This window comes from Ailuropoda melanoleuca, chromosome 9 (genome assembly GCF_002007445.2).
Source record: "Ailuropoda melanoleuca isolate Jingjing chromosome 9, ASM200744v2, whole genome shotgun sequence".
In the NCBI taxonomy this organism is placed as follows: Eukaryota; Metazoa; Chordata; class Mammalia; order Carnivora; family Ursidae; genus Ailuropoda; species Ailuropoda melanoleuca.
The window spans coordinates 19,672,469-19,699,206 of record NC_048226.1 but is presented as its reverse complement, the minus strand read 5'-3'; the positions used below and the strand labels follow the sequence as shown (position 1 = coordinate 19,699,206).

The following is a 26,738-nucleotide window of genomic DNA, read 5'->3' as shown; positions in this document are numbered from 1 at the left end:
AGCAGCCGACTCTTGATTCAGCTCAGGTCATGATCTCAGGGTCACAGGATGGAGGCCCGTGTCAGGCTCTGTGCTGAGCATGGAAGCCTGCTTAAGATTCTCTCTCACCTTCTCCCTCTGCCCCTCCCCATTCGGGCACACACTCGAGCTCTCTCTCAAAAAAAATTCTCTAATCTCTTTCTACTCATTAAGGGGAAGAGTAATCAGAAGAGTTAACTCTCTTCAAAGGCGGAAAAGGGGAGAGTTATAGGAGGAACTTATTTCATGTTAAGCATAAACAGCTGCCATTAGCCCCATTTTAAACCTAAACTCAGGCTTTACCAGGGGGTTAGATCACTTGCGCATTTCTAAAGGAAAAAAAGCAGCACCAGGATTCAAATTCAGGACAGTCTCACTGCACACAGAGCTCTTACTCTTACCCAGCTTACTCCTATTTGCTCTCTGCCCATCTGCAATTGCTTAAGCAATAGCTTGGGTCTACATGTTTCAAATCAAGAATATCTTTTAAGATTTTATTGCTCACACGACCCGGTTTGATTTTAAACCCCAAGCCTACAATACGTGCACATATACTCAGAAAGGTTGAAGCAATTTACAGTTTATACCAATATACAATGTCTTTTATCTGATGACTCAAATTTTTAAAAATAAATCACTTAATATCTTACTCGGGAATAAAAAAAGCAAACACATAAATAATTACCAAAAGGATATATGAAAAAGTAATCATGTTCACTTTTAACCTTAATAAAGAGTTTATTGCAACTCTAAATTTTAAACAAAGGAATATAGAAAAGTTTTTCCCCTTTCTTCTGACTTCCTGACATCTGGCTTTCCTCTATTGTTTTCTAAAGCTGCCAGTATCCTGAGTTATACACAGATTATTTACTGCAACAGAAACTTACCCTGTGAAGAGTCACTGTGTGTTGTTCCCATATAGCTGTTTCCTCCATTGCTGTGTTCTGATAAAGGAAAAGAAAAACAAATAATTTATCTTTTAAGAAAATGTCTTTAATAAAGTGAGAACATTCAGCAATTTGTACACTGAAATACCAAAATACGTGTATTAGTATTAGATATTCTGAGAGGAGTTTAATAATTATGGAAGGTTTTTTCTTTGCTTTTGTTTTTGTTGTAAGAGACAGGAAACTACACACAGGAACTTCCTTTGTTTTTAACTTAATTTGGACAGATGCTACTCTATATTCATTTCATGCCAGCTGAAATCAGTACTCAAGCTAATTCTGTAACTTTATACTTAACATCAGACAGAAAAGAATAAAAGTTGGAATAGTACTATTTTAAAATATCTGATGACACAAAACATTTTAAAAAGCATTCCTTACATTGTGCAAAGGAAGGAAAAGTCAAATACCTCTGAACTCAGTAATTATAAATATACATGTTACAGGAAACCAGATAAGACTACTAGATAGGTTTGGACATTGGTTGCTTTAAAATCACACAAACACTACTGCTCCACCTAGTTTCAGTTTTGCTACAGAATTTTCTTCTTAAGCTTTGTTTATAACCCTAAGGAAAAAAGTTTTTTCTAGTATAACGTATCGTGCACACACACACGCATGTACATACAGGCGAAACAAAAAAAGCAGAACAAATAACTACAAAATACCCCAAGAGTAACCATAAAATTAAAACAACATTGGCCTCCAATTCAGGTACTACTAAACCATAGCACAGTTCAGGTTCACCTCTCGTTAAGAACCTCTTACTAGAGAGGAAAGAAGTTACTATCCAAGGCATTAGCACTTAAGAATTAAAAAAAAAATTTCTTAGAAACTGGGTTAATTGCTCTTAAAGGCTTAAGTAATTGAGTCTCAATTCATAGAACTGGGGTTACTAAAAATATATTTACAAACAAAAAAAAAAATCTTTTTTTTTTAAAAAAGGCCTTTCCAGAATTAACAAAAGGCAGGGTAGAAGGGGAAAATGCTGAGCATGACATTCTCAGAACATCACGGGTTACACACTGTTATAAAAGCTGATTTCACAAGTGATTTCCGTTTTCTATTACACTGCTGTCATTAGCATCGTGAGAATATGTCCATCAAGGTGCCATGGACCCATTTCTCCATTCCCACAGCATCTTTAATCGAAGATTAATGCCACTTTAGAAAATGAATCCCTATAAAGAAAGCCTGCTTCCCTAAATTCAAAGCAACTAGATTAACTTTCCTGCCAGATGAATAAGTGAGGGAGAGAAAGGATCTCTCTGTTCACTCCCATAGATAAGAACTACCAACCTTACCAGAGTTGTGTTTCAATCTTCCAAGCAAATGCAGCAAAACCTCCCTTTAAGGAGACCTCTGCTAGAAACAAAGCTGTTCTGTTTTTCACAAAAACTGACCAGGATTTAATATATTAAAAAAAAAATTCCTCCATCAATGTGAAGCAACGATGATATGAGTAATTCTGCTAAACACTCAGAGTCCTACTGAAATATACATGACAAAAATATCTGCAATAATTGCCAGTTGGTCCAATCTTAGCTGACTTATTAAAAATGAGAACTGCTTGCATAGCTCTAAGCTCTTCTTTTCTTGATCCACTTTAACCAGTAGCATTGCTTCACTGCCTTTTTAATCTCTTTCCTATCAGTGCAAAGGTAAAGTGACCTGACAAGAGGCAAGTACCTTGACAACATCTTCTTTGGTATGAAGCAGTTAATCATCCTTCGTATGATTTTAATGACCACACAGTTTTCCATTTTGTAAAAGAATATTAATCACACAAGGAAATTCATTTAATGTTAAGGAGGGAAAAGCAGGTTATGAAACAGCTTATACACTGTTATCCTAAGTATGTTTAAACATGAGTAGTAAAAGGAAGGCTGCAAGGATACAAAATGTTAACAATGATCATCTTCAAAGGGAAGGTTATGAGTAACATTTTTTTCATTCGGTATTTTATCTTTCTGCTTTCCTTTCTTCATTCCTAATCAGAATAAACTACTAATGCATTTCAAGCAATATTCACCAAATTCCCTTTGAAACTTCAACTATGTATTATTAACTGTTTTAGGAAAACAAATAGTATTTAAGATTTTGTTTTATTGTTAATTATAAAAAATATTCTACTCTTGGTAAGAGATCTAATAAATTAAGATCTTAATGTACAAGCTTCAAGAGAAGTGCAGTAAGAGAAATTTATTTTGTCTGGATAAGGGAAAAACTAAAAATACTAAAACAATTGTTCTTGGCATTCCAATCAAAATGAATATGTTTCTTCATTGGAGGAATTAGAAAAGTACACATCTCAACTAATTCAATGGCTTCCCAACAAAGGGTAATATAATAGCTCATTTCTCTTTTAAAGCCAAATATAGCCTTATTAGCTTGATTCATCACAAGGGAGACTTATGTAGTACAAGAAGGCAAAAGAGAATGAGACATTAAAAAGGCGATTAGTTAGGCTCTTGACCAGCACATTAAACCAATTTAACCCATAATATGCCTTGCCAATCCTATCACTTAAACCACACACGCACACACAAAAAAAGTAGTCCCAGTTTAAATCATGAAGCATGTCCTCCCTCTCTGCTCTATACCCTTTGGTTTCCTTCAGTGGCAAAAGCAGCAAAATTCTATCCATAGCTGTTGGTATAACTATTCAGACCTTATGAGGAGTTCTGAATGAACACAGAAGTGAATAGATGAACAAACAGACCTGGGATAATCCACATACAGTAAAATACAAGAGTAAACTCATATCTGTCAATATTCAAAATTCTTTCAACCTTTCTATGTTCTAAAATGATCATCTCTCTTTCTCAAATAAATAAATAAAATCTTAAAAAAAAGAAAATGATCATAATAAAACGGGGAGGGGGTTCTTAAATCACTCAGAAATTGAAGGCTAAAACTGATATAAAACAGTTTTTGCACTAGTAAATCAAACACTATTTTCATAAGCACTACAACAAGAAAAAAATGTTCATTAATGACTGAGAATTTTGATACTTTAGAAAAGGAGGGGGCAGAGGGTTTCCTTTGAAGGAATACCTAAGAATACCCTATGTTTTCACTACGACCCCTTTTGTGGTGCTTTATCAAGTTCATCTATCACCTATTCAAATAAATGATTGTTAAAACTCAACATCCTTATTGTAAACTTGCTTCTCGTTTCTTATTAAAAAGAAAAACAATGCATAATTGCGTAACTTGGACAAGGATCTTCTGGTAAATCTACAGTCTAATTACCAAAGCATTTAAGTTTCTGGGAGACCCAGGAAAAAGCATTACTCCTTTAGAACGATTCCAGCACTATCATTCCCCAGTAACCTGGAAAGATGCTGTTAAAAACAGAATATGGGGGCGCCTGGGTGTCTTAGTCCTTAAGCGTCTGCCTTCGGCTCAGGGCGTGATCGCAGCGTTCTGGGATCGAGTCCCACATTGGGCTCCTCCACTGGGAGGCTGCTTCTTCCCTTCTCACTCCCCCTGCCTGTGTTCCCTCTCTCGCTGGCTGTCTCTGTCAAATAAATAAATAAAATCTTTTAAAAAAAATGAACTAAACCAGAAATACTGAGATCAGAGTCCAAATATGTCATACTAGATAGGTGACCTTAGTTTTCCTTACCTGTAAAATTAAAGAACTGAATGAAATTATCTTAAGTAAAAGGTCCTTTCTGGCTCCCATATTCTATTAGACTATAATTCTAATTGTCCAATTATAATTTCAATTTCAAATAGGCCACATATTCAATAATTAGTGAAGTACTGCAGGCATCAAGAGTGACTGCAATTCGTGACAACTGGATTGAGTTCTATGTACATTTCTAAGTCAGCATCAACTGACTAGAATCACAATTTCTGAAGAAGCAAAAAGCTGCATTTCAGAATCTGCCAAGAGTTTGTTTGGTTTCTTTGTTCTAAGCTCCAGCTGGCAAAGACACTACTCAGATCACCAACTCTGAAGGAATTCCTGCCAAAACTTCAGATCCCAATTCTAGGCAGTTTTGCTGTCCTTTAGGGCTGATTACAGATCAAATGAGGAAAAGGCAGGAGGACACAAGAACTGACAAAAAAAGATGAACCTGTAATTGGAATAAAACCAAATCCAAAATAGAATAAAATAAGGCAACTGTTCTACAAATGAAGGAAAATCTTAGCTCCTAAACATTATCTAGATACAGATCAAGATTTATAGTCAGTTAAATTTTACCATCTTACGGCTGTTATTTTAAAAGCAACCCATTCATTTATTCACTCATTCATTCAACAAAAATTTACCAGATATGCTGAGTGTTGTGGAGGCCAAAAATAGATACCTCTTTCTCCCTAAAGGGCTCAAGGAGAAAGTTTTAAACACTACGTAAATGGTGTAGAAGCAGAGGATTCTGCCTGTTAAAGATCAGAGACAGAGTTCCCGAGAAAGCAATATTCAAGTTCAAGCTTGGAGAATGACCAGTTAAAAAAAAACTGGGGAGAGATGTTTCAAAGGAAACATCACATCAGCAAGGTTGTTGATGCTGCACATAAAGCTGGCTTTGAGATGGCTAAGTTGTACAACTTGTGGAAGAGGAAAGGGTAAAAAAGAGAAGCTGCAAAAGTGCCATTTCAACAGGCCCTGAAATATAATGCTAAGGACTTGAAACTCAATGGGAAAACACAAAGGAATTTCAGGCAATCACATGACATAGCCCGACCTCATTCTGAAGGCTGTTATGGGGAGGATGGATCTGAGGCAGGCAGACCAGTTAGAAAGTTAAAGTGAAAAGGGGGATAAGTTTAAGGTGGCGACAGGTTTCTGAATTGGGCAGCTGAGTAAAAAGCAGGAAGAAGAAAAGATTACAAATTCAGTTTTAGACATCCTAAATTAAAGGTGTCTGTGGAACTATCGAAACAGAGACACAGGCAGTAGGGAGCTGTATACACAGCTGAAGATCAAGACTGAGATCTGGAGTAGATAAGGGTCTAGAAGTAATCAACAAAGTAGTATTGAACCCAAGAGAAAAGATTCAATTACCCAAGGACTAAGATGACCCTGTGGACCACAAATACTTTAGGGAGAAAAACGAAGAACCAAAGGAACCTGAAAAGGAACAGCCAGTGAGGATACAGGAAAATCAACGAGCGAATACAAAATATTTATTGTTCAGAGAATACACCAAAAAAATAATATATATATAATATATATATAATGGAAGACATCACAAAAGAATAAAATTTCCATATATTTTTTAATTGTTGGACCTTTAAATATTAAATATACACCCAGACTGGTTTAGTCAGTACTATCTCTTAAATAAGGAAGCATGAACACTCTTCTTAACTTGCTGTCCTCCATTAGGAAAATCTAGGGGTGCTCTCTCTCTGGGGTCCTTATGCAAGCAGAGCTACTACACTGAATTATTTCCAAATTCTGCTCTCCGAAGTGTTTCTGTTTTGTTTTGAGCTATTTTCCACGCAAAATAAAAATGCAAGATTATCTACTGAGATAGGGCTGAGCCAGGAACTTATTAATTACAACCTAAGTTTTAGTGAATAGAACAGATAACCCCTGTCCTCCTTGACTTTTCAAGTAAGTATTTAATTTCAATTGTCATCACTGCTATACAAATCAAGTACAAAGAAAAAGACTAGATTATGCGTTAAAAGGCAGGGAAAATACATATTTGGATTGATCTGAAGGGCTGTCAAGTAAACAATTAAAATAGAAATGTCCAGGAGTATAAAAGATAAATCTAAAGTCAAATGAAGAGAGGTCTTGGGAGACACTCAGGGATTCAACAAACTTCTCTAATACAAGTTAAGAACTCCCTAAGCTTAAAAATTCAAATAATGATCAAAATAAGACTGCAGCAACTGCAGGATGGCAGTCTCAATATAAAGTAAGCAAATTTAGTATCTAACACCCCACTATACTCAACATTTGTTAAATTTTCATCTACTTTATTCTGTCCACTCCCTGGTAGGCAATTTAGGAGACAAATGATGATAAACATGATTAGAAAACATTAAGAGTTGGAAGACATAAGTGTAACTGGAATTTTCTGGTTGATAAAACTTAAAATACAAGTTTACAAATAAATCACTATATTTGCCACTGCCCTTAGATCAATGTGAAAGGAAATCAGCTTAACTAAGTTACCAGTATATGTACATTAAATATTGAGAAAATCTCATCAGGGAAAGTTATAGACAGTACAGAAAACTGAGTGCTTTCCAGTTATCAAAAATAAAACTATATTTAGGTTGACTATTTCTTTTCTTTCTCTCTCTCTCTCTCTTTCTGTCTTCTTAAGGTTGACATTTTGTAGTGGCTCGAAGATGGATAAAAGGCTTCAAATTCTTTCCAGGCAGATAGGGAAAAGGGATTGGGGTGGCAGGGATGACTATGATGGCAGGGATAACCGAGTGTATCTTTTTATGTAGCTCTGACTCTTAGAACCACAATATTGTTTCACCATATATATCCTTCTCATATCAAAAAAACCCAAAACCAAACCAAACAACAAAAAAAAACCACATTAAAACAAAAGTATGGGGGTGGGTAGAGTACCCAAAATGGAATACAAACAGTAACAAATGAACCTAACTCTATTACAAATGAATAAGGTGACCAGATAAAGAAGGTAGAGAAGAAAAGAACTAACTGAGGAAAAGAAAAAAGTAACTGTGGAAAGCGGTATCTTGACTGAATGCTGTAAGGCCAAAGACAAAAAGAACTATATAGAAATTCTGAGGCCTAGTTAGGAAGTCTTCCTCCTGGAGGTGTGGGTATAAGCTTGAAACTATTTTGTATATATACCAGAAGTGAACCAAATAATAAATACACTATAAATAATGAGAGCTGGGTTTCTACTCCATGGTTTCAGACATATATACAGATACAGAAAGAATCATGTAGGGGCGCCTGGGTAACGCAGTCGTTAAGCATCTGCCTTCGGCTCAGGGCGTGATCCTGGCGTTCCGGAATCGAGTCCCACATGGGGCTCCTCGGCTGGGAGCCTGCTTCTTCCTCTCCCTCTCCCCTGCTGTGTTCCCTCTCTCACTGGCTGTCTCTCTGTCACATAAATAAATAAAATCTTAAAAAAAAAAAAAAAAAGAAAAAGAATCATGTAGATATGCACAGATTATTATACACATGTCTATTTTCTAGCTTTATCTGCTGAAAAAGGCTGGAAGAAAGCAAGCAAACAAACAAACAAAACCCAACTACAATGAGCACAACCATCATGGAGATCTAATTTCTAAATACTATCCTCTAATAAAACCAACCAGGATTCCTTCGAGAAATGGTTGGCTTTAGGGTGAAAATATTAAGATGAACCTGGAATATCATGTGATACCAGAAATTAAGGAACTGCTCAGAAAAAAGGTGATGTTTGTCCAAAGAACACAGCAACTGATCTGAAGGAGTTCTAATGGCCAAAGCTGGAATAACTTAAGCAACAAAGTAAATAATGACAGTATTAGATTTTAACCCATAGAATAAAATAGATATTCAAGAATCCATACCAATACAATCAAATAAATAAATGGGAAATGGACAGCACTCCTTACTCTTCAATTAAAATGGAAGGAAAAAGGGAAACAAAATTATCATCAGGCAAACCCCACGAATGAGATGGGGTTGCAGATGAGATCCACCAACAGACGCTAAAATTAGTGCATGAAAGTCTGACTAACAGGATTAGCACATCCTCAAATTATCTCCTCCAAAATATTTATCAATTACAAAAATATAGTAACTTTACAGTGGGGAGAAATGCCACCTTAAACAAGTGATCAAGGTAAACATCAATAATAATCAACATCAACATCATGAACCCCTTGATATGATGTATCAAGGACATATCATGATTTTTATAGTTTTTGCCAAAAATGTATCATCTCATTCTAATCACAAGAAAGTATCAAAGAAAAGGGAGGAGCATTCTACAAAATAACAGATCAATTCTCTTCAAAAATAGAAAGGTCATAAAATACAGAGGGAAGACTGAGAGTCTGTTACAAATTCAAAGACTCCAACAGAAAGTAACGACCAAATGCAATGTGGAATCCTGAAATAGAAAGAAGAAAAACTGGCAATATTTGAATACAGTCTGTAGTTTAATATTATTTTATGAATGTTAACTTATCCTTGATAATTGTCCTGTGGTTATATAAAATGTTAAGGGGGATGCAATGAGGGATATAAGGAAACTAATATTTTAAAAACTTTTCTCTAAGTTCAAAATAAAGTTTTAAAAAAATCTTTTCAATTTTTAAATAAGATTTATGAAAAACTATGATACACAACAAAGCACTCAATGGAAAATAGACCAAATATGCAGACTCAACAGGTCACATTTCTTTAAAATGAGCCCTCTTACTTCACCTTAAACCTTAAAACTATTTTTTTTAAAGATTTATTTAAGAGAGAAAGAGAGAGAGAGTCTGCATGTGGGCACAAGATGGGGGGGGTACTGGGGAGAGGGAGAAAATCTTCAAGCAGATTCCCCATTGAGCACAGAGCCCCACACTGGGCTGGATCTCACCTTCCATGAGATCATGAGGTGAGCTGAAACCAAGAGTTGGACACTTAACTGACTGTACCACCCAGGCACCCCCCTAAAACTATTTTAAATGAATCACAAAATGTCTAAGGCAAAAAAGGTGACAAGCTGTGTTTCAACTGGTAAGCCTCCCTTAAACACACTGTTCAGAGAGCTCCCTCCTGCTTCTAAGATCAGGCATGTTGAGGCTGAAAATCTTACCACTAAGGTGGCAATAGTAACTGATCAAGATTCAACAGGAAGGGAGTAAATATACCAGTTATAATGCAAGCCAAGTAGGTAAAACTTAAGACTTTTCCCATGTACGACAAAGAGCAATAATTTATTTTCATGTAAAACTGGGTTTTTTAAGTAATGCTTATTGTAGATACATAAACGTTTAATAAACATGATAGGTTGTCAAAAAATAAAAAATAACCTAATATCTATATATCCAACATAGTGTTCATATCCAGAACACACAGAGAATTGCTATCAATAAAGACAGCCTAACAGAACAGATGTGCTAAGGGCTCCAGGAAGAAACTTCACAAAAGAAGATATCAAAATGGCCCATAAGCACNTATCTATATATCCAACATAGTGTTCATATCCAGAACACACAGAGAATTGCTATCAATAAAGACAGCCTAACAACAGATGTGCTAAGGGCTCCAGGAAGAAACTTCACAAAAGAAGATATCAAAATGGCCCATAAGCACGTGGGGAAAGTGCTATATTTCATTAATTGGCAGGGGAATACAAATTAAAAACACAACTGTAATGCTACTAGACATTCACATAATGAGCTACTATGAAAAAGAATACATGAAGTGTTAGTGAACAATCTAATCAGAACTCACTAATAGTGGGAGTGTAAAGTGGTATAACTGCTTTGAAATCTGCCAATATGCATAACGCTATGATCACCAAACAAAAATGTGTGCATTCACTACAAGAATATATTCACAAAGGCACTATTCTGAATAACCAAAAGCCAAAAACAATATAAATGCCCATCAGCAATAAAACAAAATCATTACAACATTCACTCAATGTAATGTTATAGAGCCATGAAATGAATAAAGTACAACTACACAAACCAATATGGATGAATCTCACAACGTCGTTCAATGTTGAAAAACATACTGTATGTTTCCATTTGAGTGCAATAACAGGTTTAAAAAAAAAAAAGCCACTACAAAAGAAAAACTACGGGGGGGGGGNGGCGGGGGGGGGGGGGGGAGAAGGACTAGCCCTGTCAGTTAAAGCCCTCTTATTAAGACATACTATAAAGATTCTATAATGAGAAGTGTGGTATGGTACATGATTAGAGAAATAGACCAGTGGAATAGAATGGAAAATTCAGGATAGACCACCAAAATAAACAGCAAATTAGGATATGAGAAAGGTAACATCTCAAATTGCTGGTGTAAAGGATGTACTTGTTAATAAAGTGGTGCTGGAACAAGCAGTCATTTGGAAAAAAACATAAAATCAGATCTATATTTCACCATGCACAAGAATAAACTCCAAAAGAATTATAGATCTAAATGTAAAAAATAAAACTTTATAAATACTAGAAGAAAACTCAAGTGAATCCTCTTTAAAGATTTTTTTTTATTTGAGAGAGAGAGAGAGAGAGAGAGTGCAAGAGCAGCAGAGGGAGAGGGAGAAGCAGACTCCCCACTGAGCAGGAAGCACAGATTTCCAGGACGCTGGGATCACAACCCCAGTCGAAGGCAGACGCTTAACTGACTGAGCCACCCAGGTGCACCAAGTGAATTCTTCTTTAATTTTGGTGTCGGGAAAAGCTTTCTAACCATAACTCAAAGTCCTTAGGAAATAAAATAAATCTGGGTACACAAAAAATAAAAAATATCCACATGACCTGCACGCACACACACACACACCCCACCACCACCATAAACAGTCTTAAGAAAATGGACAACGTAGGAGAAAATATTTGCAAAATACACCACAAAGGGCCAGTATATCAAGAAATAAACTATGGCGGAAAAAAAAAGAAAAAATTTAAAAAGGAAGACAAACACTCCACACAAAAAATATTAAAATGGCCCTCAAATATTTGAAAAAAAATGTTCACACACACTCATAGAGAAATGGAAATTAAAATAACCCCAAGATACCATTTTTCACCTAGTAAACTGGAAAAAATTAAAAAGTATGACAACACAGTCTGTTCGCAAGACTGTGAGAATACAGTCCTTTCTCATAACTTTCTAATGGGAATACAAATTACTACTGCCTTTCTGGAGAGAACGTGGCAATACCTAACAAAACTAAACATGTACTTATCTTTTGACCCAGAGATTCTACTTCTAAGATACATCTCCAACAATGGAATATACATATGTAGAAGGTCATTCATTGTAGCAATGTTGTAATTGCAAATACATACAGGCAACAACCTAAATGACCATGTATGGGATAGTGGATGAAAAAATGATGGTACAGCCACACAATGGGAGTATTATGCAGCTATAAAAAATGATGATCTCTATGAAGTGATATGGAACAATTTCAAGGAATACCTTTAAGTGAATAAAGTACAAGAACATAGTATATTACCCTTCATGTAAGGAAGAAGTGAATATAAGATTGTACACATGTACCTGTTCCTCTGTGCAAAAGAAATACAGAAATGATAAAAGAGAAACTAAAGAAATCACAAGGTTAGCAGGAAAGGGGTGGGAAGGAAAAAAAAATGGGTTGGGGGTGGTAGGAATGAGGAAGAATTAACACTTCAAAGCATATATTTTTGTATAGCTTTGAACCACAGTAATGTTTCACACACCCTGAAATAATAAATAATCAGAATCAACCAGGATGAGATGGGTGGTGATGGTTGGAGGTGGGACCCAAAATAGAATACAAACACTTAAATAAACCTATTTCAAATGAATACCACAACTGAAAAGGATGGGGAAGAAGAACATTAACCTATGTGCCTGTCTAGCTGTGACTGCAGGAAGGCCCCCGCAACATCATCACCACAGTACCAATGGGCACAGAGATCCTGGTTTCTAAATTCCATTCTGCAATAAAAGGATCAGGTCTCCTTGGATAAGAGAGAGCATCCAGGGTTAGGGCAGGGAAAATGAACCCTGAACACCTGTACCAAAAAAATAAAAAGTGCTCAAAGTAGGACTTCCAATGGCCAAAGCTCTAACAATGTGAGCAACAAAATAAATACTAATAGACTGTAATCCGTGGAATAAATTATTTGTGAATGCATATGGATATAAATAATCAAATAAATAAGTGAAGAAGGGTTAGCTCTTCCTTACAGAGAAATTCCAATTAATAAATGACGAGAAAATAAAAGAAATAGAACAGACATACTTTCTCCTGACATGATACACTCAGAAAGACAAGCCATTATGTCTCTGGTAGCCTGGTCAAAAACGTATAATCTCAATCAAATCATGAGACATCACACAAACCCAAACTGAAACATTCTAAAAAATAACTGACCAGTGTTCACTAGAAATGTCAAGGTTGTGAAAGACAAGGAAAGACAGAAACTAAAGGTACTGTCACAGTTAAAATGGTAGTATTTTTGGTATAAGAAATAAAATGTTAAAATTAACTTTACCTGTTGAATTTTAACTTCTTGATGTGGTTAATAAAAATTTTAAATTACGTGTGTGGCTCACATATTTCTATTAGAACTGCTCTGGCTCTAATCACCAATGAATAGGAAATAGAGAGGGCAGAGAAATATTGTAACCACTGTGGGGAAGCAAGCATCAAGAAATTCTACAAGGACAAACAACCCCGTTCCTCACCAATAAAACTACAAGGGGGACAGGGAGGAGAAAAAAAAGAGAGAGAGATGGGGGAACCTTATAGTCTTTTTTTTTTTTTTAAGCAATCTCCATACCAATCGTGGGACTCAAACTCACAACCCCGAGATCAAGAACTGTGTACTCCACCAGCCAGGTGCCCTGGGGGGAACCTTATAGTCTAGGAGAATTAGGAGACACACCAACAACCACACAGGAGGACCTTATTTGGATCCTGATTTTTAAAAAATACATTTAAAAAGAGAAGTTCGTACTTAAGACAACTGGAAACTTTAAAATTAACTAAACATTGGATTTTGGATTTAGAATTTATTTTTAAAGTGTGATAATGGTCATATTATTCTTTTTCTTAAAGAATTCTTATCTTTTAGAGATATATACTCAAATACTGACAGGTAAAAAAACAAGCCTGGTATTTCCTTCAAAATAATGGGGGAGCAAGGATATAATGCATTGGAAGTATAGATGAAACTGGCCATAATTTGATAAATGCTCCTGGTGATGGTAATGTGGGGATTTCTTATACTCTTCATCTACTTTTGTATGGATATGAAATTCTCCTACTTCAAAAACAAGGAAGATAACTTGAGGAGACTAGGAAATTTTTCTTAAGTTTTTATTTAAATTCCAATATAGTTAACAAACTGTAATATCAGTTTCACGTGGGGGTGCCTGGCTGACTCAGTCTGTGAAGCGTCTGCCTTCAACAAAGGTCATGATCTTGGGGTCCAGGATTGGGCCCCGCATCACATTGGGGTCCCTGCCCAGCGAGGAGTCTGCTTCTCCGTCTCCCTCTGCCCCTCCCCCTTGCTGATATGTGCTTTCTCTCTCCCTCTCTCTCAAAAAATGAATAAATAAAATCCTTTAAAAAAAATCAAAATATCTATTAAAAAATACTAGNAGTCTGCTTCTCCGTCTCCCTCTGCCCCTCCCCCTTGCTGATATGTGCTTTCTCTCTCCCTCTCTCTCAAAAAATGAATAAATAAAATCCTTTAAAACAATCAAAATATCTATTAAAAAATACTAGTTTCAGGTGTACAATATAGTGATTCAACACTTTCATACAACACCCGGTGCTCATCACAAGTATACTCCTTCATACCCATCACCTGTTTCCCCCACCCCACCCCACACAACCATCAGTTTGTTCTCTATAATTAAGAGTATGTTTCTTCGTTTCTCTCGCTCTCATTCCCCCCCACCCTTTGTTTTGTTTCTTAAATTCCACATGAGTGAAATCATGTATTTGTCTTTCTCTGACTGGTTTATTTCGCTTAGCATTATACTCTCTAGCTCCATCCATGTCCTTGCAAATGACAACATTTAGTTCTTTTCGATGGCTGAGTAATATTCTATTGCGTATATACACACACATCACATCTTTATACATTCATCAGTTGATAGACACTTGGGCTGTTTCCATAATTTGGCTATTATTGATAGTGCTGCCATAAACATTAAAGTGCACATATTCCCTATGAATTAGTATTTCTGTATCCTTTGGGTATATCCTAGTAGTGTAATTGCTGGATCTCAGGGTAGTTCTATTTTCCACTTTCTGAGGAACCTCCATACTGTTTTCTAGAGTGGCTGCACCAGTTTGCATTCCCACCAACAGTATGAGAGGGTTCTCCTTTCTTCACATCCTCACCAACACCTGTTGTTTCTTGTATTCTTGATTTTAGCCATTCTGACAGGTGTGAGGTAATATTTCACTGTAGTTTTGATTTGCTTGATGATTAGTGATGTTAAGCATCTTTTCATGTGTCTTTCTGTGTCTTGTGTTTTTTTTAAGCTTTTATTTAAATTTCAGCTACTTGTGTCATCTTTTCATGTGTCTTTCTGTATGTCTTGTGTTTTTTTAAAGCTTTTATTTAAATTTCAGCTACTTAACATACAGTGTAGTATCAGTTTCAGGTACACAATATAACGATTCAACACTTTCATACAACACTCGGTGCTCATCCAATCAGCGCACTCCTTAATGAGGGGACCAGAAATTAATTAGTGATCTAGGGAAGATCCAAACAAAGAATGCTGCTACCAAGATGCAAGGCCAGTAAGTAAATTTTCCATGGCATAGCTACTTCAGCAGCTCCCAGCTCCCATCCTTTGGAAAAGAAAAATGCAGCTAGATCTGGAGATGGGCTAGTACCTTCTAGGAGTTTCTAGACTGACTCTAATGTGGTCTATTACCAGTAAGTGAGTAACGGAGTATTTAAAAGAGCACTCTAGGGGCACCTGGATGGCTCAGATGGTTAAGCGTCTGCCTTCGGCTCAGGTCATGGTCCTGGGGTCCTGGGATCGAGCCCCGCATCAGGCTCCCTGCTCGGCGGGGAGTCTGCTTCTCCCTTTTACTGCTCCCCGTCTTGTGCATGCGTGCTCTCTCTGTGTTAAATAAAATCTTGAGGGGCACCTGGGTGGCACAGTCGTTAAGCCTCTGCGTTCGGCTCAGGGCGTGATCCCGGCGTTATGGGATCGAGCACCACGTCAGGCTCCTCCGCTGTGAGCCTGCTTCTTCCTCTCCCACTCCCCCTGCTTGTGTTCCCTCTCTCGCTGGCTGTCTCTATCTCTGTCAAATAAATAAATAAAATCTTTATAAAAAAAAATAAATAAAATCTTGAAAAATAAATAAATGGCCACTCTAAGTCTAGGAAGGACATCAGATATTAATCAAATAACCACCAGAAAATAAGTACAAGTTTGCCACAGTGTTACAAAGAGAAAGTATACAGAGCTTAAAGGAGAGTTCTGACCTAATTTGGGGGCTCAGGATGTGGTTCCTGAGGAACAGACCTGGAACAAGTGCTTGATGAATGGGGGATGAAGGTAGGGAAGCTTTCCAGGTAGAAAAAAAGTGTGTGCAAGAGCCCTTGGGTAGGAAAGTCCTTCTTTCACTCATTCAAATAATATTTGAGAGTTTATTATATGTTAGCCACTGTGCTATGTTTTGTGAATAACAGGGAACAATCAGTATTGACCTTTGTTCTCATGCAGCTTACAATCACAACTAAACATATAATTACAGGCTTAAGTCAGTACTACAAAGGAAGAAAAACAGTGCCACAGAGAAGACTCAGAGAAATCCGGCAGGAAACACAATATCTATTAGGAACCAAAGAGAGGACAGCATAGTTTGAGAACACAAAGCAAGGAGGAGAAAGATGCAAGATGAGGCCAGAGGAAAAGGCAGGGGTCAATAATCCGGAAGGGGCTTACTGACCATAGTATGTATGGATTTTGGTCTTCTAAAGGCAATAAGAAGTCTACGAGTTTTAGGAAGAGGCTGTGTTGGGGTGAGAGACTAATAAAACTTGGATTTTGAAAAAATAAGGAGAAAGAAGCGGTACATTATATTTACCCAGCTATAACAGGAATCCAGAGAGACTATAATGTATGTATGTATATGTATGTTGGGGGAGGGGAGGGGAGCTATAGGGGATGCTAGAAAGTACAGACGGAACAAGTGGAAAACTACAAAGTGCTCAGGAGTTAAAACCTGAACAGAATTTGCTAATCACTCACTCACCATACCGGGTAGATATTCCAACTGTGTACTGGATTTGGAGTGGTCTTTAATTTCTGTTCTCTAATCCATCAGAATAAATATCACATGTCTCACTTAATGCTATTGTAATAAATTTTTCAAAAGTATCTCAGAGCCCATGGACTTCTCTGAAACCACAGCACATCTTACTGGGCTGGGACTCCTAACTTACAGGCCAACCTCTGTCCGGTATCAAATAAATAAATATATACATACATAAATACACAAATTAAATGTTCATACATGGATGCACACACAGAAAATCCTAATTCCTATATGCCTTTTCTCTGATATTAAGATGGGGGCACTTAAAATGTTTTTTTAAAAGATACAGCTTAACATAACAGCTTACTATGTGCTGGGCACTGTGCAGAGTGCACAACCACCCTGAGATGGGTACTGTTATCATTATCCGCATCTCATGGATGAGAAAACAACTCTCAAGTGGTAGACTCAAGATTCAGATTCCAGAGCCTAAACTCATACAGTAAAGCAACTAAACTTAGGGTTATTCAATGATAACCTTTCCAGTCCTTACTTTACTTGCTTGCTTTCTGTGCAGGATCTGGCCGCTGACAGGTCTCTCTCTTGAAGCTCTTTTTTTTTTGCTGGCCTTGTGCCACTATCCTCAAACCACATTCAAATTAAGAACTGCTATTCATGAAAAGACCAATAAGAGAGAACTACCATGTTGGAAAACAGATCTAAAATACATGCCACCAACTGGCTTTTATCCAAAAAATATAAAGCAAATCAACAATAAGGAAAGGTCCCACAGAAAAGTAGACAAAACACTTGAACAGGCAGGCTATAAACATGAAAAGTTGCTCAACCTCATCTAGTCAAAGAAATGCAAATTAAAGCTACAATGAGATTGTATTAAAGACCCACCAGAAGGACTAAAATTAAAGTGTCTAATAACACCAAGTACTGGTGAAAACGCAGAGCAAAAGAAACTCTCATTCACTGATGATGAAGAGCGCAAACTGGTACAATCTCTTTGGAAAACTCAGTGTTCGATTACTATTTCAAATACGAAAATTGAAGATACACTAAATAATCCAGCAGCAGTCCCATCCCTAAATATGTATCTTAGAAAATATGTGTGTGATCACCAACAGAAATGTAGAAGTGTTTACGGAAGCATTACTCTTAACAGCCCAAATTAGGAAATAACCCAAATGTCCATCAACTGCAGAATGAATACACTGTGGTATATTCATGCAATAGTATACTACATAGCAATGAAGATGAATGAATTCATACACAACAACATATGAATCTTAAAACATAAAGTCAAAACAGTGGCTGCCTTTGGGGGAGTAAAGGTGTTATTTAGGAAGATCACAACATATGGATCTTATGGTCAAGACAATGGCTACCTTCCTAGGCTAATATTATCAGGAACAGGCAAGATGGAAGCTTCTGAGAAGCTGGCAATATTTTATTCCTTGACCTGGATGGTGTTTACATGGGTGTTCATTTTAAAGTAATTTATTAATGTACATCTACTTTACGTACTTTTATATAGATATTGTATTTCACAGTAAAAAGGCATAAAAAAATGACATCAGCTGACAATATTTAAGTCAAGGTAATTTACACAAAAATCCAGATTTACAACCTGTTTTGAAAAACCGGAAGATCTGGCCTGCCTTGCCTTCTTCCATGCCAACAATTAGCTGGAGCTGAGCAACAGCTACTTCCTTCAAATCAGCTTGTGCTCTCTGACCGCCAAGCTACCCCGTGTCTCCTGGCTTTCATGATTCATACTACCTATCTGGTCTAAAACTCACCTAACACTATTCTACACTCATTTCTGTGACACTCCTTTAGAACACACAAACATATAAGCATGTGCATGTATAAATTATAAAGCATATAAGCAGGTGTGCTATTAGCTATAGCAAGTATATTCAACCTCACATTTAAAACAGAATAGTAGTACCTAACAGAGTTGTTAAGATTAAATGAAATAATGCACAGAAAACACGTAATTTAGTACTTGTCAAAGAATCAGTGCTCAATATTAGGGGGCTATTTATTATTGACACGCATTTCTCATATTGACAACACATGTTAATCTACTTGCATGACTGTTGTCTTCTGATTTTATAGACAACACAGCAGAAAAATATGGGTTGGTATAAATTTGATCAGATACTTTAACACATATCACTGTTAAAAACAACAACCAGTAAATAAATCTTCCAAAGTTCCTTCACATGACACCATGGGAAAGATTTCCTACAATTATACTTTGAAAAGTAGGCCTGTTTTTACTTGTTTTGTCCAAATCACGTATTTCACCTGATTGTGGCTTTTACTGGCCTGATCAGAGTTAGGTAAATGGTACCTATTAAAATATAATTTAAGATGATGAATTTTAAGACCTTATTCATAAAATACCTCAAAACTAAACACTTTAGTTTTGACTTTTGACTTTTCGAGGTGAACATCATATAAACACCAAAAGCAGCTTTCTATATTTCACATAGCTGTTATATTCCAGTGACAGGCTAATCTAGGCTTAGCTAATTCTTGCCCCAAAGACAAAGGAATACAATATTTTTCACCAAAAAGAACCCCACAAGTCTACTCCAAACTTTTTTTTTTCCTGAAGCCAATTTGGTAGTTAAGTCCTCATACAATGGATTACTATGAATTTGATCCACGAATACAATGAAAACTAATGAACTAGTTACCACATCTCACAAAAGCAATGCTGAGCAAAAGAAGCCATACACACCAGAAGCTACACTGGAAGATTCTGTTTGTGTAAAGCTCACAGGCAAAACTACACTGTTCACGGAATGCATAATTAAGCGGTAAAATTATAAAGAAAAGCTAGAAAATGAGTACCACAGAAGACAAGATAGTTGTAATCTTTGGGAGAAGGAAGCTATGATCCAGAAATGGCATGTGAGGAATTCTAGAACTTACCATCATGTACAGAATTTTATTTGTTGCTCTCTGCTCACACCGTTAAAATACTCCGTAAGTACAGAGATATGTTCACTGTTCTATCTCTAGCATCTACAAGAGGGCCTGGCACATGCTAGGTTCCCAATAAATATCTATTGAATGTAGAATAAAGTTTCTAAAACTCAAATTGTTCCATATTTCACAGCTTGTCAGACTCTAAATGTAACAGTAACAGCTAGCATATTGTGCATTTTTCATGTCAGTATTCTCAAGGAGTTGTAAGTAAATTCTGACTATAATTCTTAACCTTTTTCTCCTTCTGAGATACTTTTATGAAACACATGCATACAACACTTACATGGATGTATCCAGATTCAATTAAAACATTTTTTAAAAATTAACAAAGAAAAATACCGAAACTCATGTGTTAACAGCAAGCCCAGGCTCTAGATATGACTCTACCACCTTCCCCAACCAAAAAAAGCACAAAGGATGCTGTGTTATTTATAAGATGACCATAAGTGTGATCATATTTTTTATGGGTAAACAATGTAAAACTGAATTACACATTTCATAACTGATTATTACAGTATAAAGCAACTGAAAACTATAAGCTTCTAGAGGACAGCGACCCAAAACAAAATGTGCTCAAATAATGTTTCTTGGGCTAACAACAAAACAATTAGTTATTACTGAAATCCTCCTGGTTTTATAATTATGAACTGAAGTTAAAGGTAATCAAATTAAGTTTAATTCAGTCATCAGAAATTGTACAAACCCCAAAGATTACTAGTGACAATTCCAGAAGAGTGAAAATTTCTAAGATAACCAAGAAAAAATAATGAACTTTTACTCCTTGGGAACGTATACTATTTAAAAAAACAAAAACGATATTTCAGCAAATCAAAAAAAGTTTATTTAAAAGAGGCATTGTTAATCTTAAGTTCCTAATTAGTATCCATATAAAGTAATATTAGCTCCTGTTTTCACATCCCTTCTGGGCACAATAAACCAGAATGATTGAGGTCATTCATCAGTCAACTTACTTCCCAGCATTTCACTAGCACGAAAGAGTTAGGTTGTTCTGATACATACCTACAATGCAAACTAATAAAAACTTATCTTTTGATCTATCCCAAAGTTAAGGGCCATCTGAGACTCAGTATTTAACACTACATATGTAACAGTCAGAGCTTTGTTATTAAGTCTCAAATGGTGTGTTTTATGGTACGAATTTTGGCAACACAGGTTTTCTCCTGTTATAAGGCAGTGTTTCTGTCATACGGCTGATCAGACAAGAGTCTATCACTTTCGTCCATTTTTAAAATATAAAATGAAATTCCCGGGGCGCCCAGTGGCGCAGTTGTTGGGCGTCTGCCTTCGGCTCAGGGTGTGATCCCAGCATTCTGGGATCAAGCCCCACATCAGGCTCCTCTGCTGGAAGCCTGCTTCTTCCTCTCCCAAGCTCCCTGCTTGTGCTCCCTCTCTCACTGGCTGTCTCTGTCAAATAAATAAATAAAAGCTTAAAAAAAAATAAGATAATAAAATAAAAATGAAATTCCCTACTCATATACTCAGCACACTCTTCTCTTTATTAAGAATTTATGTTTCAGAAGGAATGGAAATAAAGCACCTGGCTAACCCATAAAGGAGCAACCTGAAGCTACTCTGCTCTACAATAAATAAATAAAGAAGCACTCTAGGTCAGAGATAACCAAAAGGGCTATATTTATTGCTGCCTTACACTGGAAATACTGTTCTGAAACCTACCAATTTTGGATGAAATTAAAAACTCAGTAAACTATAATAAACAAACAAACCGTCAGTAAACTATTCTAACATCTCCCTCTCCCTACCAGATTAAAAGCTGTTAAACTAAAAAAGTTTTTCAAGACTACCTTTCAAAATTCAGAGATGCAAAGCAAGTTCCAGTCAAGTATTTCAGAAATATCATACTAGTCATCAAAAACTATCTCTTAGTCTCATTTAATATTTGATCAGAAACTCTACTAATAAAAAATAACTGCTCATTCCACTAGCCTGTCTTCAGCCACCGTGCTCGGTCACTACTGGATACCAAGTGCATGTGTGTGTCCAGAAGCCTGGAAAGAGCTACAACTAAGTAGTCAGGGATGGGTGGTTCCATACACAAATTTACAGCTAGACTAATGGTCTTTGAGTAGACTGAATTTTTACCATGTCAGGGTTACGTCAAGAAACAGGATTACATTTCCAAATTTTCACCAAAATCATTTTTTAAGACCTCTTCCTTAGCAGCATGTTGATCTGTCTTATTTCTACTGTTTTATTCTTAGAACTGTACAGAGTTTACATTTGGTCTCTAAATAGAAGAAAAGATTAAAGAGCAAGTAAAAGTCAGAGCCAGTACATTGTTTCCAGGATTGAAAAAAATGAGTGAAACTACTGTAATCTTTTCCCTTCAAACCAAACAGGGAACAGTACTAGCTATATAGCATTACAGCCCTCAAAGCCACAGATTGGTCTCAAACTCATTATCTGCTGGTTGCGGATGGCTGACCTCCTGTATCACTTAACTGACAGTAATCGATGACCAGTATGAGTCTTTCTTTTTTTAAAAAGATTTTAGTTATTTTGGGGGGTGGGAGTAAAGAGAGAACCTCATGTGGGCTCCCTGCTGAGCCGGAGCCTGATGCAGGGCTCCATCTCAGGACCCTGAGATGAGTTCTTCTTAAATATAAAATAAAGGTTTTAAGATCCTAATATGAAAACATCACATCTTAAAAAAGGGGGGGGGGCATCCTTTCCTAAAAGTGTAGTAGAGTTTGTGCCATTACACAACCTGAGGGAAAAGGCACAGTATGATTTGAAAAGCAGCTATCTTACAGACGGATCCTAAAATGAACTTAAGAGTTGTAAATATAGTCAGGATGATCAACAAAGAACATAAATTACAGTTTTAACCATAAATGTCTAAAATGCTAACATAAATAAAAGCCTTTTGCCTTTAATATTGTAAAAATATTTCTAGTGAAAAATAAGTAACATATAAACTTAGCATATCCAGAAAAATACTACAGTGAAACTCATTAAAAGTTGGGAGATATAATCAGCTTAATTCTCATGAAGACCAGTGAGTTTTTCCTTTACTTTTAAAGCAATATGTAGCAAATACTCATTGATCACTAAGTACCAAAACTAAAACTACACTGTACCAGCCACTCTGGACATAATTCCTACCTGTAATTTTCTACAGCTCTTCACTTTCAAATATTCAGTTATCAAGAAAAGTCCAGGGACACCTGGATGGCTTAGTCATTTGAGTGTCCAAATCTTGATTTCAGCTCAGGTTTCAATCTCGGGGTTGTGAGTTCAAGTGCATGCCCAGCTTTTTAAAATAAATAAGCAAATAAAAAAGAGAAAAATTAAAAATAAAGTACATTGTGCCTCAGCTAATATAAATCGATTCCTAAGATGTAAATTATTTTTATACTAAACTACACTATAATTTTGGAGATAACCACGGGGAAAAAAAATACTGTGCCTGAAACATACTGGAGACATATAAGCAGCAAAATCTAATAAGCATTTATGACAGTACGATCTTAAATTTTATTGCTTCCTCCAAAGTGAAACAGCTTGAAAATCCAGAAGCCACTGCAACTTCCTTCAGCCACTTTCTGTGATTCAACCAATACGAAATGTTCCTAATAATTACTCACACCATTTTCTTACATAATTAACTCCTTGGTGAGACAGAGAACCACCCTCAAATTCCTGTTTTCAACTCTAGAATTTTATTATCAGGTGCACTAGTAATTCTGTTGCAATTCAGAGGTATATTACACATGTAAAAACCTTTTCCTTTATTATTTCTTAAGTTAACGTCACATACAAAGAAGCCCCTTCCAACTCAGATGTATTTTTTTAAAAAGTATCCTCACTTTCTTCTAGTATTTTATGATCTATTTTATTTGCTCTTATTCGAACATTTCATTTGGATTTTTTTTTTTTTTTGCCTATGGTTCAAAGCAGAAAACTACCATAAAAAAAAAAAAAAAGGATAACCAATAGTCCCAGCACTATTTATTGAATACTCCATCCTTTCCCCAGTAATCTACAATGCTATTTTTATCACATATTCCTAATTTTCCCTCTTGCTGGCTAAGTGAATTTAGGCAAATTATTTTATCTGTGTTTCAATTTCCTCACCCATAAAGTGGGGATAATAGTAATGCTCACTTCATAGGGTTACTGTAAGAATTAACTCAGTTAATTCATGTTAAGCACTTAGAACAATCCCTGACACATTAAATGTTGATGATGATAATCACCGAAAGCTCATAAATACAGGACTGTTCCTGGATTTCTGTAGTTCCACTGTCTATTCCTGAACTGATAGAATGCTTCAAATTACTCTGAATTTATAACACATTAGGTTTTAGTAGGGTCTTCTTTATGCAAAATTTCATGGCTATCATTCATTTATTTTACCAGACAAGCTTTCTCATTATATGTCAAGTTTTCTACAATACCACTGAATTTCTATTTGGAATTGTATTACACTTATATATACATTGACTTGGGGAAAATTTGTATATTCTACAATACTGACTCTCCCCATCTCCCTCATCTAATTTATTCAGGTTTTATGTCTTTTAAAATACACATAATTTACAAACAAATATTGTATTTATTCCTAGGCATGCTCTTTTTGGACAAAAATTTGGTGGGATTTATCAGAATTTTAAACACACATACCCTTGGATCCCAAAATTCCATTTTTAAAGACTTAACAGACTATAATAGTGCACAAATATAAAGCTACTTATTACAGTAGCAAAATCCTGAAAACAAGTTAAATGTCTGTCAATAAAGCAATGATGATCTGCAGCATACTCTTAGGATAACAGACTATTCAACTATTACAAAGAATACAGAATTACACGTACTGGCTTAGAGAGTTGTTCTACAAACTACTCTGCTAAAACAAAAGAGCAAGCTGCAAAATTAACGTCTTCTTTTTGTTTTTTGGGTTTTTTTTAAACTGAGGGTTAGGATAGGGGAACAAAAGTATCACATGTGAAGTATTAAGTACACAGTCTGGCTTGTAGTAAACATTTCAGTCACCTCAAGATAGAAAATGTGACTTAGGGAAACGGCTGAATATTCTTTCATTTCACCTATTTTTTATGGCCTGCCTGCCTTGTTCTACAGAAGATTTTGTAGTAGGCTCATAATACAGCATTTAAATAAAATAAGTTTTCAACTTATGTTTCACTCATAAATACTTACGAATACACATGTCCCTACAATGTAATATTTAACTATGGATGCTTTTCAATATGCCATAAATCTCAATCTATAATTCAGGAAGGAGAGTATCCTTTCTTCTAAATGATCTTACTGTAACAATCCATTGAAAACTTACTTCTCTCCATACTTGAAATAACCTTTTTAAAGTATGTTGTTTTGGGGCACCTGGATGGCTCAGCTGTTAAGCGTCTGCCTTCGGCTCAGGTCGTGATCCCAGGGTCCTGGGATGGAGCCCCACATCGGGCTCCCTGCTCAGCAGGAAGCTTGCTTCTCCCTCTCCCACTCCCCCTGCTTGTGTTCCCTCTCTCGCTGTGTCTCTCTCTGTCAAATAGGTAATATCTTAAAAAATAAAAATAAAAATAAAAATAAATAATAAAAAATAAAGTATGTTGTCTTGTCAGGTAGCATTTTCCTCATATAGTGTTGCTTTAATTACAGTAATAATAAAAAGTGGAGTGTGTTGTCTTGGATATCAAGTACCAGAGATCACACCTCAGGAACAAAGTAACATTATGTGTAATATAAAAACAAAGCCTTTCCTCCTAGGAAAGGAAACGCCCTAAAAGGTAAGTAATGTGAACTTATTTCATCTCTAGATTTTCTTCATCAACGTAAGGTCAAAAGGTACAAATTAAAATTTTCTTAAAGAAATAATATTATATTCCATATATATTTATAATACATATACATGTATTATAAAAATATATTTAAGTATATTTATATTTAAATTTAAAATATAAAAAATATATAAACATATATAAACATAAAATATATAAATATATACTCCTTAAATATATATATATTCACTACTAAATGTAACTACTAACTTCTGCCTCCCAGAAAACAAAGTCCTGAGTTCAGAAACTTCAGAGCCACATTATACCCTGTTCCAGATGCTATGAATACACATTTCCAACAGAAAAATTCATAAAAACACTACCTTCTTAAGTACTTCAATACTGTTTGAAGTAATGAATTGGTTTTCAAAGAAACAGAGTTTTACTCTTCATATTTCTGTATGCCTGCAATTGTTAAAAAGAGCAGGTACAAGAAAGAGTAAAATGTAGAAAAGGAAAGGAGGATTTTAACTGAGTTTACGAACTTCGGCTTTTCGATGTAACATACAAGTTGGTTTTACAGCACTGAGAAAAATGCCCTAGTACTTCAAAGCACATGTAAAAATTGATAGGAAAAAGTGTTACTTTCTGCTACAACCACAAGTCTTTCTTAATTTTATTTTTTAGACTTCACCTCACTGTCCATTTGTGGTATTTGTGTATTTTGTGCTACTTCTGAAAGTTTAATTCAAATTAAACCGTTACAAAGTGTTAAGGGGTTCACTTTTTCAATGCTACCTTAAATGACACAGTGTGAAAAAAAAAAAATCCGACCTACTACACACAAAACCACGTTCTGCTGCCTCAGTGTCTTATCGCTGGGGCGCGCATACCACGGAGAATGACATCAGATCGAAACTACACGGTTTCGCCGGTGACCAACCACTCCTCCAAAGACAGCAGCTACGGGCTTGCGGGAGGTGGCACCCCAAACCCCGATCTCCCGCCCGCCGCAGGCTCGCCCTGAGTTCCCGCAGAACCCACTCCCGTCGACGAGTTTGCCGGCAGCGGACCTGTTGCGCGTC

At 36.1% G+C, this 26,738-nt stretch overlaps 1 protein-coding gene across 11 annotated transcripts in view; it reads right to left on the bottom strand.

The window, feature by feature from the left end:
* Window positions 1-26,738, bottom strand: part of TJP1 (tight junction protein 1) — a 154,184-nt gene that overhangs the window by 81,082 nt on the left and 46,364 nt on the right. For 10 of the 11 annotated variants that reach the window (XM_034667960.1, XM_034667963.1, XM_034667965.1 and 7 more), the window contains exon 2: window positions 906-962. In XM_034667960.1, coding sequence (XP_034523851.1) covers window positions 906-962 — 57 coding nt within the window. Of the gene's footprint in view, window positions 1-905; window positions 963-23,020; window positions 23,172-26,738 lie in introns of those variants that run through there. The other variant, XM_011232275.3, reaches the window with a different exon arrangement.